Consider the following 18,941-nt stretch of genomic DNA (forward strand, 5'->3'; position numbering starts at 1 on the left):
ACTGTACCACTGCCCGCCGGGAGGGGGGGGAAGCACTGCCACGTGGTTTAGTCCGAGAATGGGGGCGGCGACCGTTAGGAATTCGCGCATGCGCGCGGCAGGCAGAATCCCCTCCGGGCTGGCCCCGCCCCGCGCCCGCGGATCCACCAATCGGAGACGTGGGACTGTACCACTGCCCGCCGGGAGGGGGGGGGAAGCACGGCCACGTGGTTTAGTCCGAGAATGGGGGCGGCGACCGTTAGGAATTCGCGCCTGCGCGCGGCAGGCAGAATCCCCTCCGGGCTGGCCCCGCCCCGCGCCCGCGAATCCACCAATCGGAGACGTGGGACTGTACCACTGCCCGCCGGCGGGGGAGGGCGGAGCCAGGGTTTAGCCCGAGAATGGGGGGAGCGGCCGTTGAGGGCCGGCGCGTGCCTCTTTCCCGCCCTTTTGCGGGACGGCAATTAATAATAATAGGATTTATTAAATGATTACTATGGGTCAAGCGCTGTTCTGAGCGCTGGGGTAGATACAAGCTAATTCAGGTCGGATCCAATCCCTGCCCCAAGAAGCAGCGTGGCTCAGTGGAAAGAGCCCGGGCTTGAGAGTCAGAGGTCATGGGTTCGAATCCCCACTGGGCCACTTGTCAGCTGGGTGCCTGCGCGCAAGTCACTTCACTTCTCGGTGCCTCAGTTCCCTCATCTGTAAAATGGGGATGAAGACTGTGAGCCCCAAGTGGGACGACCTGATTCCCGTGTCTACCCCAGCGCTTAGCACAGTGCTCTGCACGGAGTAAGCGCTTAACAAATACCAACATTATTGCACCCACCCCTCCACTTTGAGAAGCAGCGTGGCTCAGTGGAAAGAGCTTGGGAGTCAGAGGTCATGGGTTCCAATCCCCACTCTGCCCCTTGTCAGCTGTGTGACTGGGGGCAAGTCACTTCTGTGGGCCTCAGTTAGCTCATCTGTAAAATGGGGATTAACTGTGAGCCTCATCACACCTGATCACCCTGTATCTAACCCAGCGCTTAGAACAGTGGTCCCCAGAACAAATACCAACATTATTAGTAGTAGTAGTATTGACAGCTGAGGTAACAGGCCCAGAGAGGTGGAATAATAATAATAATAATGGCATTCGTTAAGCACTATGTGCCAAGCACTGTTCTAAGCGCTGGGGGTACAAGGTAATCAGTTTGTCCCACTCTTCATCCCCATTTTCCAGATGAGGTCACTGAGGCCCAGAGAAGTCAAGTGACTTGCCCAAAGTCACACAGCTGACAGGTGGCAGAGCGGGGATTCGAACCCATGACCGCTGACTCCACCGAGCCACGCTGCTTCTCTATAATGGTGGTATTTGTTAAGCGCTTACTATGCGCAAAGCACTGTTCTAACCGCTGTGGGGCAGATACAAGGTGATCGGGTTGCCCCGCGTGGGGCTCCCAGTCTTCATCCCCCTTTTACAGATGAGGTCACTGAGGCCCGGAGAAGTGAAGGGACTTGCCCAAAGTTGCACAGCTGACACGAGGAGGAGGTGGGGTTCGAACCCACGACCTCTGAACTCCCAAGCCCGGGCTCTTTGCATTGCTTCTTGATACTACTTATTAAATGATTACTATGGGTCAAGCACTGTTCTAAGCGCTGGGGTAGCTACAAGCTAATTCAGGTTGGATAATAATAAATAATGATAACGTTGGTATTTGTTAAGCTCTATGTGCAGAGCACTGGGGTAGATACAGGGTAATCCGATCGTCCCACATGAGGTTCGCAGTTGAATCTCCATTTTACAGATGAGGTGACTGAGGCACCGAGAAGTCAAGTGACTTGCCCACAGTCACACAGCTTAAGTGGCGCATCTGGGATTCGAACCCATGACCTCTGACTCCCAAGCCCGGGCTCTTTCCACTGCGCCACGCTGCGAATCGAGACTGTTGAGCCCCCCGTGGGACAGGGACTGTGTCCGACCCAATTTGGTTTGGAGGCACCCCGGCGCTTAGAACAGTGCCCGGCCCCTAACTAAGCGCTTAACAAATACATTATTCCCCCTTCTTCCTCCATCCCCTCCCAACTCCTTGAATAAGTTGCTCACTTCTACTCGCTGTTTTCACCGCCTCTCTTCTTGGCTCACTACTTCCCGTTTCCCCCTTCACTCAATCGACCGATACATTTATATTGCACTGGTGATGTGCAGGGCACTGTACTAAGCGCTTGGGCGAGAGCAATCCAACAGAATTAGCAGACACACGCTTCCGGACCGCAAGCTCCTCCCCTAGACGACAAGCACGCGAGAGGCGGGGAATGCGTCCACCGACGCTCCTGTATTGTGCTCTCCCCATCACGCAGCACAGTGCCCGCGCCGAGTACGCGTCCGATAAATACCGGGGATCGAATCCCCGCGCGTAACAAGCTTATTGTCTAGAGATCCCCGTCGCCAACTCTGGGCCTCAGTTACCTCATCTATAGGATGGGGCTGAAGCCTGTGAAGCCCCATGTGGGACAGGAAAGGTGTCCAACTTAAGCGTTCAACAACTACGACGCCGAATGAGTGATGAGCCTGTGACTTCCGCGGCGCTCACCTCCTAGGGAGCGCTTGACACGTATCGTCCCTTGTGCCTCTCTTCCGTTCTAACCCTGACCCAAGAGCTGACCTCTGACCCGAGGTGACTGAGCCGAAAGGGGGGGCCGGAGGTCCCTCCCGCGCTCCCCCCCCCCCACCGCCACGCAGGACCAGGCCGACAACGGGGGGGCCGGGGGAGAAGAAGCTTTATTAGGGGGTGGGGGAGGGAGAGAGAGCAGCGGAGCGGGGGCCTAGCGTAGGGCGGAGCCCACGGCCGCCCAGACAGGCCCCGCGGCGGAGGGAAGACCGGGTGGGTGTCGGGGGAGGGGGCGGCCGGGGCCGGGGGGCTCCTCTAGGCCACCAGGCGTCCGTGCAGCCGGTACAGCTGGTCCGGGGTCAGCACGAGGTGGTGCCGCTGCTCGTGTCCGGCCGCGCAGGGGAAGGTCACTTTGCCGACATACACGGCCTCCGCCAGCTGCTCCTCCCGGGCCTGGCCGAAGGGGTGGAACCCATGGATCCGGCCCAGCCCTCTCGCCTTTCCTCCACGCCTACTCTGCGCGGGGCACTGGACCGAAGCGCTTGGGAGAGGGCGGTAGGACGGGGGGGGGGGGGGGCGGCGGCGGACGCGGGGCTTGACGGGCAAGAGGGACCGTCCGGAGTCGGTCGCTCCGCCGTATTTCTAGAGCGCTCACTGGGCACAGAGCTCTGCACTGAGCGCTTGGGGGAGTCCAACCGAACAGAGCCGGTAGACACGTCTTCACCGGGAGCTTACGGTCCCGAGGGGGACAGGTGACTGTAAATCGACAGAGGACGGATACGGACCCAAGCGCTGCGGGAGGGAGGGATAAAGGGAGCAGATCCATGCGCCAGGGCGAGGCGGATGGGAGTGGGAGGAGAGAAAATGAGGGCCTAGTCGGGGCAAGGCTTAGTTCAAGTGCTCAGTACAGCGCTCCCCGCCCGGTAAGCGCTCCATGAATCCGACCGACGGAATAAACGAAAGGAAGGCCTCGTGGAGAGGTGCCTCCGATAAGGCTCTGAGGGCGGAGAGGGCGACGGCCTGGGGGTGGGGGTTGGGGTCGCGCCCGTTCCCTGGAGTTTCCCCAGGGCCCCTCCCCGCGCCACCCACCTTGAGGAAGGCCGTGGAGGGGAAGGTGGCGAAGTCGGTGGGGACGCTGGCTCCCGGGCGCTGAGCGACCGTCTCCTTCATCACGTCATCCTGTGGCAGAGGAGGGAGGGGGGGTGAGGGATGGCGGCCCGGGGAAGACCGGGGGGGGCGGGGGGGGGGGCACCTCCGATGCCCGGGGGCCGGACGGGGGGGCAGACAACCGACCTTGAGCTTGTCGACGGCCTCGCTGAGGGAGCGGAGCTGGGTCAGGCGTTCCAGGAGCTGGGCCGAGGGGCTCTTGGCCGCTGGAGCGTGGGCGGGGCGCGACGGGCGGACGGCGTCGGGGCAGGGCCGGGGACAAGAAGGCGGGGGACAGTCAGTCCTCTTTATCGAGCGTTCATCGTGTGCAGAGCCCTGGGCTGAGCGCCCGGGGAGACGCCCGCGCTGCCTGCCCACGAGTGGGTGACGGAGGGAGGTGCCAGCCCGACGTCCTGACCTTTCTTGGGCGAGGGTCCGATCCACGCTCATCGTGGGCGGGGAGTCTATCTGCTTTGGGTTCTACTGTACTCTCCCGAGCGCTCAGAACCGGGCTCTGCACACGCTAAGAGCTCAATACATCCGGTCGAAGGAATGAACCCCCGGATGGGTGGCAGAAAGGGAGGGAGGCAGAGGGACGGGGGACCTGGCCGGCTGGGGGGTGGGGGAGGGGCTTACCGGGCGCCGTGCGGCTGATGTCCACCACGCGGGCGCAGGCGCTGAGCCCCTGCAGGGTGGCCAGGAGTTGGCCGGTCTTGCGGTAGAGGGTCCCCGCCGACAATTCGCCGGCCGGGCCCTCGCTGGGGGGCAGCGTCAGCCGGGGCACGGTGAGCGGGGGCAGCGCCGACAGAGCCGCCTTCAAGTGGGCTCCCTGGGGGGGCCGAGGGGGCGAGGGTGAGGGCGGCCCCCTCCCCTGCCAGTCCCCCGGCCCCGGGCGCCCCCCGGCCCCCGCCCCACCTTGAGGGTGCTGTTCTCTCGCTGCAGCTGGCTCAGGGCCACGCGCATGGCCGAGATCTGCTGCAGCAGGAGGGGCGAGTCCTTCACCACGCCGGGACCCCCGTTGCTTCCCACGGCCTGCCCGAGACCCCCGCCTGCAAGAACGGGGTGGAAGAGGGGGCGCTGGGGTCACGGGAGACCCACCCCCCACCCCCCCCCACTCTCCCCCATCCCGACGGCCGGCGAGGGGCGGGGGGGACGGGCACGGTGCTGATACCTCGCTGCGGTTCCTCTGTGGGACAGGCGTGAGGAGAGAAGGGAAAGGACACGTGAGGGCGAGGAAAAGGGACGGAATCACCGTAAGAGGGGGGAGGGTGTCTTTCAGGCGCCCACTACGTGCCAGGCACCGTACTAAGCGCCGAGGGGATACGAGCCCATCGGGTCGGGCACGGTCCCCGTCCCACAAGAGGCCCACGATCTTACTCCCCATTTTACGGACGAGGCGACCGAGGCCCAGAGGGGCCAAGCGACTCGCCCGAGGTCACCCGGCGGACAAACGGCGGAGCCGGGATTGGAACCCGTGACCTTCCGACTCCCAGGCCCCCTCCACGCGGCCACGCTGCTTCTCTTGCCGCCCGAGGCCCCGCACGCGGCAGACAAGGGGCAGAGTGGGGATCAGAACCCAGGTCCCCTGGCTCCCGGGGTCTCCGCACCAAGCCCCGCTGCTTCTCCACCAAGTCGGGGGCGGAACGGGGGGTGGGGAACGGAGCAGGGGGCCCCTCCCGGCCGCCGCCCGCCCCGGCCCAGCGCCCCCCAGCTCCCAGGCCCGGGGCCGCTGACCGCCCGTGATGCCCGACACCAGGGTGGCGATGCCGGAGGGGGGGCCCCGCTGGCCGTCGGCGGCGCGCTTGGCCTGGCTGCTCAGCCGCTGCTTCAGCTCCAGCTTCTCGGCCTCCAGCTGGTCGATGTCGGCCTGGAGGGCGTCCATCGTCTCCTCGAACTCCCTGCGTGGGCGGCGGCCCCGTCACCGACGTCGCCGAGGGTTCCCGAGGCCGCAGAGGTCCCGGCCCGCCGACGCCCCCGCGCCCGCGCCGCTCCGGACGGGGAGGCCGGGAGGGGGAGCGAGGGCCGAGGGACCTGGTCCAGCGCTCTGCACGCACTGAGCGTTCAATGAACACGAGTGACCGATCGATCGACTGACCGAGAGCGGGGGTCGGGGACCGGCCCGGGAGCCGGGGCCAACGCGCGAACCGGGGGTCGGGAGTCAGAGGGGCCGGGGCGGGGTCGGGGGCGGCCCGGGGCTCACTTCTCCTTCTTGCGCAGCAGGGCCTGGGTCTCGTCCAGTCGGGCCTGCACCTTCTCGGTCCGCTCGTCGGCCTCCTTGGCCGCCCCGTCCAGCTTCTTCTCCAGCAGGCTCAGCCGCACGTTGGCCTCGCTCAGCTCCTCGCCCTGGGGACGGCGGGGGACGGGGGACGGCCGAGGGTGGGGGGACGGAAGCGGCTCCGGGGGCCTGGGCATCCTCTCTCCCTTCCCCCTTTCCCCCCGCCCCCACCCCACCGCAGGGACCCGGAGGCCCCCGCCGCCCACCTTGATCTTCAGGGACTTCTTGAGCTCCTTGATGGCCGTCTCCCGGTCCTCCAGCTTCAGGCCCAGGCCCTCCGCGTCCGTGATCTCCGCCCGCAGGGCGGCCGCCCGCAGCTCGGCCGGAGGGGGCTGCTGAACGGGCGGGGGCCCGAGGGGAAGCGGAGGCGAGGGAGGAAGGACACGAGGGGAAAGGAGACGAGGTGGGAAGGAGACGAATAGGAAAAGAGATGAGGGGAGACAAGGGGAGAAGAAGATGGGGAAAAGAGATGAGATGACGGGAAAAAGGAGACGGGGGGAGAAAAGGAGACGGGGGGGCGAGAAGGGAGTCGGGGGGGGCGAAAAGGGAGTCGGGGGGGCGAAAAGGGAGTCGGGGGGGCGAAAAGGGAGTCGGGGGGGGCGAAAAGGGAGTCGGGGGGGCGAAAAGGGAGTCGGGGGGGCGAAAAGGGAGTCGGGGGGGCGAAAAGGGAGTCGGGGGGGCGAAAAGGGAGTCGGGGGGGCGAAAAGGGAGTCGGGGGGGCGAAAAGGGAGTCGGGGGGGCGAAAAGGGAGTCGGGGGGGCGAAAAGGGAGTCGGGGGGGCGAAAAGGGAGTCGGGGGGGCGAAAAGGGAGTCGGGGGGGCGAAAAGGGAGTCGGGGGGGGGAAAGGGAGTCGGGGGGGCGAAAAGGGAGTCGGGGGGGCGAAAAGGGAGTCGGGGGGGCGAAAAGGGAGTCGGGGGGGCGAAAAGGGAGTCGGGGGGGGAAAGGAGATGGTGGGGTAAAAAAGGAGACGGCGGGGGAAGGAGATGGGAGGAAAAAGGAGACGGGGGAGGAAAAAGGAGATGCGGGGGAAAAAAGAAGACGCGGGGGCGAAAAAGGAGACGCGGGGGCGAAAAAGGAGACGCGGGGGCGAAAAAGGAGACGCGGGGGCGAAAAAGGAGACGCGGGGGCGATAAAGGAGTCGGGGGCGATAAAGGAGTCGGGGGGAGAAAGGAGTCGGGGGGAGAAAGACGGTGGGGAGAAAGAGACGGTGGGGAGAAAGAGACGGGGGGGAGAAAGAGACGGGGGGAGAAAGAGACGGGGGGGAGAAAGAGACGGGGGGGAGAAAGAGACGGGGGGGAGAAAGAGACGGGGGGGAGAAAGAGACGGGGGGGGAGAAAGAGACGGGGGGGAGAAAGAGACAAAGGGTGTGTGTCCACTAGGGAGGGCGTGGGATGGGAGGGCAACTGCACCCACCCACTCCCCCCACCCCCTCGCCACGCTCCCCGCCCCCGCCCCCCGCCCCCCACACCTTTGCGGGGGCGCGGTCGGCGTCGTAGTCTCCCTCCTGCATGGCGGTGGCCATCCTGTTCATGGTGGCCATCAGCGTGCTGCAGGACTGGCGCAAGCATTCGTACGGGCTGGCCCCCGGCACCCCGTAGATCTGAGGGAGGGAGCCGCGGTCAAGGCCGCCCCGGCCGGCGCCCCCCGCCCCGGCCCCGGCCCCGGCCCCCCCGCCGGCGGGCACCACCTGCTCCCCGGCCGTGCGGGCCAGCCCCTCCAGCGTGCCGGCCGGAAGCCCCTCGGTCTCGGCCAGCGGGGCGATCAGCTGGGCCCCCGCCGCCGCCACTTCCTGGAGCACGGCCACCGCCCACGTCAGGTGCTTGCGGCACTCCAGCAGGCCGTCCGCCACCTGGGGAGACCGGAGAAGGGGGTGCGTGTGGGCGGGGGAGCGGGGGGAGGGGGCGGACCCCGGCCCCCCGCCCCCCTCCGCCCTCCCGCTGACCTGCGGGCCGAAGCCCAGGGCCGAGGGGATGCCGGGGGCGTCGGTGCCGGGCATCCGGCGGCGGATCTTCTTGCAGAACTGGCGGATGTCGCTGCAGGACGTGTCCAGGTCCCGGAGCAGGATGGCCAGGTCCGAGGCCTCCTGCCCGCCCTGCGGATAGGCGGAGAGCGGGACGGAGGGAGGAAGAGAGCCAGGGAAGGGGGCGGGGGGCACCGCGGGGACGCCCGGACGCGTTCTCACCTGCAGGAAGGAGCGCAGGCGGCCCACCTCCACGCCCATGCAGTCCAAGGCACTCTGGGTAAACTGAGGAGGGGCGGGGGGGGAGGGACGGATACGGTAGGGGTGAGGGCCCGCCCGGCCCCGGCGGGCCGTGTGCCCCAGGACTCGGACCCGGGGATCCGGCCCCACCCCGGTAGCCCCGCGGCCCCCCGGGGGGGTCGGCTACCGAGGAAAGGGCCGGCCGCCCGGTCCTCCCCCTCCTCCCCACCCCGGCTCGTCCTAGCCCTTCGTCTACCCTCCTAGGCTTCTCTGTGCTCACCTCCACCCTGCTCTCCCGTCTCTCTCACCCCTGCTTCTCCTCAGCCCCTTTTACAACGTCCGACGTGCCCGGTTGGCTGACTGTTACCTGCGGCTCTAGAAGGTGAGTGCCTCAGATTTCCAGATTTTTGTCTCTGTGAGCCCGTGTCGTTTTTTTTTTTTTTTTTACGGCATTTATTAGCCACTTATCACGTGTCGGGCACTGTCCTGAGCGCTGGGGCAGGTATAAGCGAATGAGGATGGACACAGCCCACGTCCCACGGGGGGCTTACGGCCTCAATCCCCATTTTCCGGACGAGGCAACTGAGGCTCAGAGAAGTGAAGGGACTTGGCCGAGGTCACGGGGCGGACCGGCGGCGGAACCGGGCCCGGAGGCCAGGTCCCTCTGATTCCCCGACCCGGGCTCCGTCGGCCGGGTCGCTATTTCTGGGCTGGGCGCCCCCCCGTCCCTCGGGCTGACCCGTGGGAGCGGAGCGAAGGACTCACCTTTATGTGATCGGCCAGTTGCGTGGTACAGTCCTCAGCTTCCTCCGAGAGATGGATGCTGTACAGGTGCTGGAGGGGAGGAAGGGGAGGAGGACCAAGAGGAAAAAGGGGCGGGGAGACATCAACCCCTCCTCCGAGGGTCAGGCTCCCAACTCCCGCCCAGCCGCCGGCGGAGCCCACCCTTAGCGAGCCGCCGGGGGGGGGGGGGAGCGCTCGTCTCACGCCGAGAAGCAGCGCGGCCCGGTGGATAGAGCCCCGGGCCCGGGCGTCGGAAGGACCTGGGTCCTCATCCCGGCTCCGCCTCCGGACCGCCGGCTGAACCTGGGCAGGTCACTTCGCTTCCCTGGGCCTCAGTTCCCTTGCGGAAAACGGGGATGAAGACCGGGAGCTCCACGTGGGACGTGGACTGCGTCCAACCCGATTCGCTCGTATTCAGCCCGGGGGCTTACTACAGTGCCTGGCACGTAATAACAAATACTAGAATTATTCATTTTTTTTTTTTAACGCCATCCGTTACCTGCTTCCTATGTACCGGGCACTATTTGCAGCGCCGGGGTAGATACGAGGTGGGACGCGGACCCCGCCCGACACGGGGCTCGCAGTCTTCATTCCCATTTTCCACACGAGGGAAGTGAGGCCCAGAGAGATGACAGGGCCAAGGTCACCCGGCAGACAAGGGGCAGCGCCGGGACTGGAGGCCAGGTCCTTCCGGCTTCCGGGCCTGTGCTCTAACCACTAGGCTTGACCGCTCCTTTCCAGTAGCAACATATTCGCGGACCCACCGCCTGAGGTGACCAGTGCCCCGCCCTGGCCCCGCACAGGCTCCACCCCGCCCCCGACCTGCTATGGGACCGTTTGGCGAGGGCGGAGGGAGGCAACCGGATCTCCCCCTCTGCGCCCCCTGACCTGGTAGTACTTGATGGCCTTGGTCAGCGGCTCCACGTTGACCGTCTCGTCCAGCTGGTCCTTGTGCAGCAGCTCGATGAGGAAGTCCAGGGAGCGCTCGTGGGCGCTCATCTCGGGGTACAGCCCCCCGACCTTCCTGTACACGTCCACGGTACACTGCCCCAGCGCCCTGAGGGGGGAAGGACGGCGGGGCAGCGGTCGCGGCCCGGGGGCCGGCGGGGAACGGAGAAGAGGAGGAGGAAGCGCGCACTCCCAAGCGGTTAGGGCGGCGTTTCGCCGAGAGTGAGAGCTAAATAAATACGGCTGGATGAACGAATGACGAGGTGGAGGTGGGGAGGGAGAGAGGGAGGGAGGGTCACTCACTGGTCGTAGCGGTGCAGGGTGGCCTGGAGGAGGGTGAGGGAGTAGACGAGGCCCGCCGCGAAGCTCAGCTGCTCTCCTGCGGCCCCTCGCAGTCCTGTGCGCCCCGAGCAACCTTCGCTCAGCTCGAACTTCTCTTGCGCCTGCTTGCTGATCAGCTCCGCCTGGCCGGAGGGGGGGTGGGGGGCGTGGGCCGGTGAGCTCCGGCTCGGAGGTGAGGCCAGAAAGAGGGCGCGAGAGGGGGCCGGTGGGGGGGGGGGGGGGGGCGGGGAGGGCCCGGTCACCCTGCAGACGAGGCGCGGGGCAGGGCGAGGGGGAGGACCGGCAGGCCGTCACGACGGCCGCCACGCCGGGAGGCCCGGGTCGGGGGAGGGAGCGAGGGCCGAGGAAGGGGCCGGCGGGGGGGAGGGAGGGAGGGGGCCGGGCACCTTGCAGACGAGGCGCGGGACGAGGAGCAGGACGAGCAGGCAGTCGTGATCGCCGCCGCGGCGCAGGAAGCTGTCGGGCATGAAGGCCGTGAGCAGGGCCACGTGCCGGTTGGCCTGAGCCACCTCCATCTGCCGCAGCTCCATCTCGATGGCCTGGGGCGACCGGGCGGGGAGAGAGAGAGGATTACGGGGGGGAGGGGCACCCCCGAGGCGGGCCGGCCCCCGGCCCCACACCCTCCTTGCCCGGGACCACCCCCGGGGGACCCAGCCCCCTGACCTTGGCGTGAGCCTTGGTCTCCGCAAACTTGATCTTGAAATCGAAGGTCTCCAGAGGCGGCTGCTGCTGCCGCTCCACGGAGGCCTCCTGCTGATTGGTCAGTTCCCGGTTCATCTCCTGTAAGCGGGGGGGCGGGCGGGGTGTGAGTGGGCGGATACCTCCAAGATGCCCCCGACAGTCGGCCGCCCTGCCCAAAAAATCGCATCTCCTCCGAGAGGCCTCCCCTAAGCTCTCGCTTCCCCCACCTGCCCGCCGCTCACCGTCGACTCGGCTGCGTACCCCTTAAGCGCCCCTAAAGCCCCCCCTAGACCGTAAGCTCCTCGTGGGCAGGGAACGTGCCCGTTGATCGTTCCGTCGTCCTCTCCCGAGCACTCAGTCCAGTGCTCTGCACACAGTATGCGGTCGATAAATACGATCGACTAACTCTGATACTCACAGGGAAAGACGGAGAGGGCGGGGGCGAGTACGGACCCGTGAACCCGCCACCAGACCCTGCCCGGGGGCAGGGGCGGGAGCCTTTGCCCACCGCCAGCCTGCCCCCACCGCCCGGCTTCCTGAGGACACAGGCCGGGAAGAAAAGGGTCCCCGACAGGAAAAGCGACAGCCTCACGGCGGACACTCCCGACAGCGGCTCCGCAAGTGTGTCTGGGGGCCGGGCTGAGGTAAGGGAGATGGGAAACTCCACGAGGAGGCGAGGAGGGGGTGGCTGGAGGGTGCTACGGGGTCCAGAGGAGAACCGCCGGGGAGGGAGGCCGGGGGCCGGGAGCGGACGGGGCGGGGGCTGCCCCGACAGGAAAAGCCGCAGCCCCACAGCGGGCACCGTCAATATCCGTTCGGGAAGTGGGTCTGGGGTCCGACGTGAGGGAGAGGGGAAGCTCCGGGGGACAAGGACCGGGCAGGAGAGGGTCCCTGACGGGAAGAGCTGCAGGCTCACGGCGGGCGCCGCCAGCAGCCGTTCAGGAAGCGGGTCCGGGTGCTGGGCCGACACGGGGGAGACGGGAAGCTCCGCGAGGAGGCGGGGAGCGGGCGGTTGTGGGGACGCTCCAGGGGAGGAAGCCCAGGGAGGGAGAAGAGAGGGCCGGAACGGTCCAGGAGGGGCTGGACGGGGCCGAGGGGAGGGCGAGGACGCATCTCTGCCTGACTTGGCTCCAGGGCCGGGGGGTTGGTCTCTCCTCCCCCGCCGCGAGCTTGTTCGACGCCAGTCAGCTTTTATCGCACTCCGCGGAACTGACTGGGAGTTCCATTAACGCTCTGGCCTGTTTCCAACCGATCGGGTTTCCTGAGCCCCGACCGTGTGCAGAGCGCTGTCTTAAGTGCTTGGGAGGGGGCAATCCAACGGAGGTGACAGGCGGGTTCCCTGCCCACAATGAGCTAGCGGACCAGGCGGGGAGACAGAAATGAATCCAAATCAATATCTAAGGGTTGGGGACAAAAGTGCCGTGTGGCTGAGGGAGGGGGGAGCAAATCCAAGTGGAAGGGTGAGGCGGAGGGGAGCGGGAGAAGAGGACAGGAGGGCTCGGCCGGGGGAGGCCCGTTGGAGGAGACGGGCCTCTGGAAAGGCAGAGAAGGCCCCGTGGGGGCTGAGAGCTCGATGGGGGCGGGGAAGGTGTCTCTTTACCGTCCTACTGTCCTCTCCCAAGCACTCAGTTCAGTGCTTCGCACGCAGCGAGCGCTCAGTCTGAGGCCCGGGGCCGCTCCCGGGAGGCTCCCGGGGCGGCTCGCTGCGGGCAACTCTGTTGCGTTACGCTCCCCCAAGCGCTTAGCCCAGTGCCCTGCCCACCGTACGCGCTCCATGAAGACCAGGGCGTACTGACTGACTGTGGGCCGTCCCCCTAGCCCGTACGCTCGCCGCGGAGAGGGAACGTGTCTGCCGATTCGGTTACGCTGTCCTCTCCCAGGCGTTTAGGCCAGCGTCCCGCACCGAGCAAGCGCTCGATGAACCCCACCGATTAACTCATCGGCTCCCAACTGTCCCGCTGGACTGTGAGCTCGTTGTGGACCGGGAAGGTGGCTCTTTATTGTTGCGCTGTACTTTCCCGAGCGCTTGACACGGTGCTCCGCACACAGTAAGCGCTTAATAAATTCGAGCCAACGGATGAACCAGTCGGCGGGCGGGCGGATGGGCGGACCCACCTGCAGGCGAGCCGTGAGCTGCCGGTACTTGGAGACGGTCTGCTGGTAGTCGGCCACGGTCTCCTGGGCCGCCTCGACCCGCTTCTCCGCCTCGCGGACGCGACCCCCGGCCAGGTCCAGCTGCTCCCGCAGCTCCAGCTCCGTCTCCCGCGCGTTCTCCTGCAGCTCGTCGTTCATCTCGTTCATCGCCTCCTGCCGCGGGCCGGGGGACAGGGCGGAGCGTTGAGAGGCGAGCCCCGGGGCCCCCCCGCCCCTCCGCCGCCGCTCGGCCTCCGGCTCACCAGGTCGCTCACGGTCTCCCTCAGCTCCCGCACTTTCTCCTCCAGGTTCAGGTTGCGGTCCGTCAGGGTCTCCACCATCTCCTCGGCCCCCAGAGCCGCGTCCACCTGGAGGGGGGGGGGGGACGGGCCGGGCTGTGGGGGCTCTGCGGGCCGGGGCCCCCGCCCCCGGCCCCCCGGCCCCGGCCTCGCCCGACGCCGGCACCTGGTCCTTGAGCTCGTCGATGGTGTGGTCGGCCTGGCCCAGCTGGACCTGCAGGCGCTCCCGCTGCTGCCTCAGCGCCTCCAGCTCGGCGTTCTTCTTCTCCATGAGCTTCTGCAGCTTCACGTGCTCCTGCTTCTCCGAGGCCGACAGGTCCCGCATCCTAGACGGCACCCCCGGGCCCGGGTCAGGCGCGGGGCCTCGCGGGGGCGGGCGGGGGGGAGGGGAGGGGGCCGCGGGGCAGGGGCCGCACCTGACCAGAGCCTCCTTCAGCCGTGCGTTTTGCTCCTCCAGCTGTTTGACCTGGTAACTGGACGCCGCCCCGTCGGAGCCTGGAGGGCGGAGAGGGCACAGAAGCGTCGCTAACCACCGGCCCCGGCCCGCGGTGCCCTCGCCAGCGCCTCCGACCTCCAGAGAAGGGGACCGGCGGCACCTCCATCTTGCCCGTCTGACGGCGGGGGAAGCGGCGTGGACTAGGGGATAGAGCCCAGGCCCGGGAGTCCGAAAGACCTGGGTTCTAATCCTGGCTCTGCCACCTGTGGTCTGGGTGGCTTTGGGCAAGTCGCTTGAACCTCTCTGGGCCTCAGTTACCTCACCTGTAAGCTCGCTGTGGGCGGAGGATGTGTCTGCTTAGTGTCGAACGCTACTCTCCCAAGCACTCGGTACGGTGCTCTGCACACAGTAAGCGCTCGAATACCAATGCGTCGATAGAAAATGGGGACGAGGACTCGTGATCCCCACGTGGGACGGGGACGGAGTCCGATCCGATGATCCTCCTTCTCCCGCAGGGCTCAGCGCGACGCCCGGCACCCAGTAAGCGCTCAGCTCATACCGCACCCTAACCGGCGCCCGGCTCCTCCCATCGTCCGGGGGGTCGGAGGGCCCACCGCCGGCTGCCGGCCCCTCACCTTTCTCCTCGATCTCGTGCTTGAGGATCTCCAGGTCGGTGGTGAGGAACTCGACACGCTCCCTCAGGGCCTCCACCTCCTGCTGCAGCGACTCGGCCCGCTCCTCGGCCATCTCCTTGTCCAGCGTGGCCATCTCGATGGCGTCCGCCGTGTCGGCCATCTCCTCCATGTAGCGCTCCTTGGCCTCCTGGGCCTCCTGGGCCTCCTGCCCGGGGCGAGGCAGCAGGGGCGGGGGTCAGGCAGGTCTGCCGGGGGGCCGGGGCCGGGCGGGGAGGGCGACGGGGGCGGGGGCCGGACCGGGCTGACCTTCCGGGCCTCCTTGAGGCGGCGCTGCAGGTCGGCCTGCTGCTCCTGCATCTTGCTCTTCCATTCGGTCACCTGCTCCAGCTGGATCTTGTGCTTCTCCAGCTCCTTGAGCTTGGCCTTGTCCTCCGCCCGCTTCAGCCTCAGGGTCTCCAGCTTCTCCTCCAGGTCCCGCACCTGGGCCCGCAAGCCCTCCTCCTCCTGAGGGGGGCCGGGGGGCCGGTGACGGATTCCGGCTAGGCACCCGCCCGCGGGGGGCGGGGGGCAAGGGGCGGCTCCCCCGACCAGGCCGCAGGCGGCGGTCCCGGGCCGGACGGGGAGCCGGGGGTGGGCGGCCCGGCTCGGGGAAGCCGGTCACGGCGGCCCCCCGGGCCCACGTCCCCTCCCTCCTCCCGGGCTCACCTTGGAAGGGGAGAGCAGCGGCGGGGCCGGGCCGGGGGAGACCAGCGAGGGCGTGGGGACCACGGGGGCCGCCAGCGGCGTCTGGGCCGGCGTGCTGGGCTCGCTGCTGCTCATCTCGCCGGCCGAGGCCGAGGCGGAGCCCGAGGCCCCCGCGGCGGTCCCGGAGGCGGCTGCGCCGGACGTCCGGGTGGGCTGCGTCCGGGGCACGGGCGGGGAGACAGAGCGGAAGGGAGGAGGTCGGTGCCGGGCCCCGCCCACCCGGCCCGCGGAGAACCGGCGGGCGGAGAGGCCGTGCGGCCCAGCGGACGGAGCCCGGGCCCGGGGGGGGGGGGGGGGTCAAGGACCCGGGTCCTCGGCCCGGCTCCGCCCCACGTCCGCTCGGCGACCCCGGGCGAGTCGCTTCTCTGGGCCTCAGTTCCCCCCATCTGGAAAATGGGGGTGAAGACGGGAGCCCCACGGGGGCCAGGGGCTGCGTTCAACCCGACTACCTTCTATCTCCTCCAGCGCTTAGGACAGCGCCCGAGCACACGTTAAGCGCCTGACAGGTGCCCTTTTAAGAAAAATAAATCCATCCCCCGAGCACGTTCCGGCCCCACGACTCACCCGGCGCAGGACTTCATCTCTCACGGTGCCACCGGGGCGCTGGGAGAAATCGTGACCCGGTGGCGCTCCTGGACCCCCACCCTGGGGACCACCCGCCGCCCCTGACCGTCCCCTCTCCCTCCCGGTCTTTTCGCCCCAGTGATCATCCGGCCGCGGATCGCCCCGAGCCCCGCGGGGGCCCGCTGGCCTTTCCCGCGCTGCGGCTTCCTGGGGAAACCGGCTGCTGGGGGGAGGCCGGGGTTCTTGGGGTTTGGTCGGACACTCTCGCCCTTCCCGCTCGTTCGTCTCCATCGCGTCGACTGCGTACGGAGCACTGTCCTAAGCGCTTGGGAGGGTCCGGGAAAACAATAATCGGACGCATCCCCTGCCCACAGCGGGCTTACGGTCTAGAGACGGGTTTAGAGTCTAGAGGGGGCCAGGGCGAAGGGATGGCGAACTCTTAGCTCAGGCCACCCCCTCTCCCCACCTTTTTCTGAACGGCATTTATCAAGCTCTCACTATGTGCCGGGCACTGTACCGAGCGCTGGGGTGGAGCCCCAGAGTAGGCAGGGATTAGGTCACTCGCTTGTTCTGTCCTGACCGAGGGCTTCAAAGAGCACGCTGCCTCCAGGGGTGCTCAATAAATAACCTCACCCCCGCTATCCTCTACACTGGAGATTGGTCATGGGCGGAGAACGGATCTGTTACCGTTCCGTCGTACTCTCCCAGGCGCTTAGTACAGTAAGCGCTCAATAGAGACAGTGGAATTGAACGAATGGATACCGACCGACCTAAAGCCTCAAGGGCGGAATGGGGCGCCTCTGCCCAGCCGGGGGACGGAGAGGCCGGGGGGGGGGGGGGGGGGGCCGGCCCGGCGAAGAGGCGGGGCTACCTGTCCGATGCCCTAAGGCCGCTTGCCCTGGGCCCCTATTAGCCCCCCCATCCTCCCCAGCCTCCGGATCAACCCTCCCTTTAGGGGCCCCACACACCGGTCCAGAAAATAGCCAGAGGTTCCCCAATAGCCCCGACCGACGCCTCCGTCGATCCGTCGGGGGTACTTACTGAGCGCTTACTGCGGACACTGTACTAACCGCTTGGGAAAGGACACCACAACAGAGATGGCAGGCCCGTTCCCTGCCCACGACACGCTTACGGTCTAGAGGGACAGTCTACAGTCCAGCCCTCAGGGGTATTTATTGAGTGCCCACAGTGGACAGAGCACCGGGCTAAGCCCCGGAGAGAGGCCAGTATAGCGGAGTTGGTCGACACGTCCCCCGCCCGCAACAAAACTGACAGTCCGGAGGGGGAATCTATAGTCAGTCGATCCCTGGTATTTACCGAGCGCTCCGGGTGGGCAAAGGACTGTACTAAGCACTTGGGAGAGGACGATACAATCCAGTTGGTCGACACGTTCCCCGCCCGCAACCGACCGACAGTCGAGAGGGACGGGCTAGAGGCCGTCGATCCGTGCCGCTGACTGAGCGCTTACAGTGTGCAGAGCCCTGCGTTAAGCGCTTGGGAGAGGACGCCGCACCCGAGTTGGTAGACGCGTCCCCTGCCCACCCTGAGCTGACTGGGTCTCCTAACGTCTCTGGCCTCTCCTTCGCGGGCTCCTCCTCCGCCTCCCAGCCCCTTAACCGGGGGCGGGGTCCCTCAAGGCTCAGCCCTTGGACTCTCTTTTTCTTTCACGCTATTTGTTAAGCGCTTACTGGCACCACGCTGGCTCTAAGTTTTATAGTTGATGGAGCCCGAGGTCTTAAATCGAGCAGGGCTGCCGGATCACCGTCACGTCCGCCAAGTGGTTTAAATCCACGTCCGTCTCCTCTAGACTCTAAGCTCACTGCGGGGCAGGGAACGTGCCCTTCAGTAGAGTGCTCTGCGCGCAGTGTGCGCTCAATAAACAAGACGGACCGACTCGTCTGCCTCTGCCGAGAGGCGGCGTGGCTTAGTGGATAGAGCCGGGGCCTGGGAGTCAGGGGGTCGCGGGTTCTAATCCCCGCTCCGCCGCCCGTCTGCTCTCTGACCTGAGGCCGGTCACTTCACTTCCCCAGCCTCAGTGACCTTTACGGGTCAAATGGGGATCGAGAACGTGAGCCCTCTGTGGGACGGGGACCGTGTCCACAGTCTGGTATCTACACCAGTGCTTCAAACAGTGCTGGGCACCCAATAAGTGCTTAGCAAGTACCGTCATTATTCATTACTATTATTAACGAGAGTTTCTTTGGCGCCGTAATCCTGGGTCAACCACCCTCCCCGAACACCCCAATTCCCCGGCGCGGACACCTGACGGTGAGGGAGGATGGGGAGGAGGAGGAGGCGGCGAGGAGAGGAGGAAGGACGGGGGAGGAGCGGGCAGGAGTGCCGCTCCAGGTTTCCTTCTCTCCGTCCACGGTCTCGGAGTTCCCGGGTCGGCTCTCGCCGAGCCCCCGTGGCCACCAAAAGGGGAGGTGGAGGAGTCTCCTGGGGGGTCGGGGGGGGGGGAAGATCCCCCAGCCCCTCCTCTCCATCTGGTGCCTCTCCTCTGCCTCCCCACCCCATCCTCACACACATGCACACACCAACGCACACATACACTCTCTCCCTCCCCCCCCCACCCACCCCCCGACCCCCCAACGTGGACACGCTCTCGTCCCGCAGGGACACATGCTCGCCCCAGGCCCGGGGGCGGAGGCCAGGATCCCCCAGCCACCCGGCACGCTCACCTTGACCCGCCGGGCGGTGGTCTGGAAGGTAGCAGGAGCAGAGACAGAGGAGAAAGGAGAGACAGGAGCAGAGACAGACAGCAGCGAGGGGTTGGGGGGGGGGGGGGGGCGCAAGGTCGGTCGGCGGCAGGAGAAGGAAAGAGACAGGGCCGCTGTTAGGCTGCCTGGGGGACCCTCCCCGGCCCCCCACCCCTCCTCCAGACTCCCGGGCATCTTTCTCCCCGGAGCGTCCCTTGAGGACCCTCTCCCCGAAGGCTCAGGGGGCGGGGAGGCCGGTGCGGGGTGCCCGGTGGGGCCATCGCGCCTCGAGGGGACGACAGGGCTCCGACTGGACACCGCGTGGCCGGGTGGGGGGGGGAGGACGGCGGGGGGGTGGCCCTCCGCCCCCTCTCTCTGCTGCCTTCTGGGGAGGCGGGGAGGGAGCGTCCAGGCAGGGAGCGTCGGGGAAGGCCAGGCCCGTAGCCGGAGGCCTTCCTGGGGCCGGACCGCCGGGGGTCCGGCCCA

The 18,941-nt window shown here is 67.1% G+C and overlaps 1 protein-coding gene across 7 annotated transcripts in view; it reads right to left on the reverse strand.

The window, feature by feature from the left end:
* Nucleotides 1–2,722: 2,722 nt before the first annotated feature.
* DCTN1 (dynactin subunit 1) overlaps nucleotides 2,723–18,941 on the reverse strand; it is a 34,074-nt gene continuing 17,855 nt past the window's right edge. For 2 of the 7 annotated variants that reach the window (XM_029063174.2, XM_029063172.2), the window contains 26 exons: nucleotides 18,438–18,458; nucleotides 15,154–15,345; nucleotides 14,755–14,952; nucleotides 14,449–14,653; nucleotides 13,794–13,872; nucleotides 13,544–13,703; nucleotides 13,342–13,446; nucleotides 13,061–13,252; nucleotides 10,928–11,044; nucleotides 10,651–10,803; nucleotides 10,226–10,386; nucleotides 9,863–10,031; nucleotides 8,957–9,025; nucleotides 8,174–8,236; nucleotides 7,934–8,083; nucleotides 7,679–7,840; nucleotides 7,460–7,591; nucleotides 6,198–6,326; nucleotides 5,917–6,059; nucleotides 5,451–5,614; nucleotides 4,888–4,902; nucleotides 4,632–4,765; nucleotides 4,353–4,545; nucleotides 3,864–3,943; nucleotides 3,660–3,749; nucleotides 2,723–3,023 (listed from right to left, as the gene is read on the reverse strand). In XM_029063174.2, coding sequence (XP_028919007.1) covers nucleotides 2,886–3,023; nucleotides 3,660–3,749; nucleotides 3,864–3,943; nucleotides 4,353–4,545; nucleotides 4,632–4,765; nucleotides 4,888–4,902; nucleotides 5,451–5,614; nucleotides 5,917–6,059; nucleotides 6,198–6,326; nucleotides 7,460–7,591; nucleotides 7,679–7,840; nucleotides 7,934–8,083; nucleotides 8,174–8,236; nucleotides 8,957–9,025; nucleotides 9,863–10,031; nucleotides 10,226–10,386; nucleotides 10,651–10,803; nucleotides 10,928–11,044; nucleotides 13,061–13,252; nucleotides 13,342–13,446; nucleotides 13,544–13,703; nucleotides 13,794–13,872; nucleotides 14,449–14,653; nucleotides 14,755–14,952; nucleotides 15,154–15,345; nucleotides 18,438–18,458 — 3,414 coding nt within the window. In that variant the 3' untranslated portion in view covers nucleotides 2,723–2,885. The remainder of the gene's footprint in view (nucleotides 3,024–3,659; nucleotides 3,750–3,863; nucleotides 3,944–4,352; nucleotides 4,546–4,631; nucleotides 4,766–4,887; nucleotides 4,903–5,450; nucleotides 5,615–5,916; nucleotides 6,060–6,197; nucleotides 6,327–7,459; nucleotides 7,592–7,678; nucleotides 7,841–7,933; nucleotides 8,084–8,173; nucleotides 8,237–8,956; nucleotides 9,026–9,862; nucleotides 10,032–10,225; nucleotides 10,387–10,650; nucleotides 10,804–10,927; nucleotides 11,045–13,060; nucleotides 13,253–13,341; nucleotides 13,447–13,543; nucleotides 13,704–13,793; nucleotides 13,873–14,448; nucleotides 14,654–14,754; nucleotides 14,953–15,153; nucleotides 15,346–18,437; nucleotides 18,459–18,941) is intronic. The other 5 variants (XM_029063170.2, XM_029063175.2, XM_029063171.2 and 2 more) reach the window with 5 other exon arrangements.

The sequence above is a fragment of the Ornithorhynchus anatinus genome, chromosome 4 (genome assembly GCF_004115215.2).
Source record: "Ornithorhynchus anatinus isolate Pmale09 chromosome 4, mOrnAna1.pri.v4, whole genome shotgun sequence".
In the NCBI taxonomy this organism is placed as follows: domain Eukaryota; kingdom Metazoa; phylum Chordata; class Mammalia; order Monotremata; family Ornithorhynchidae; genus Ornithorhynchus; species Ornithorhynchus anatinus.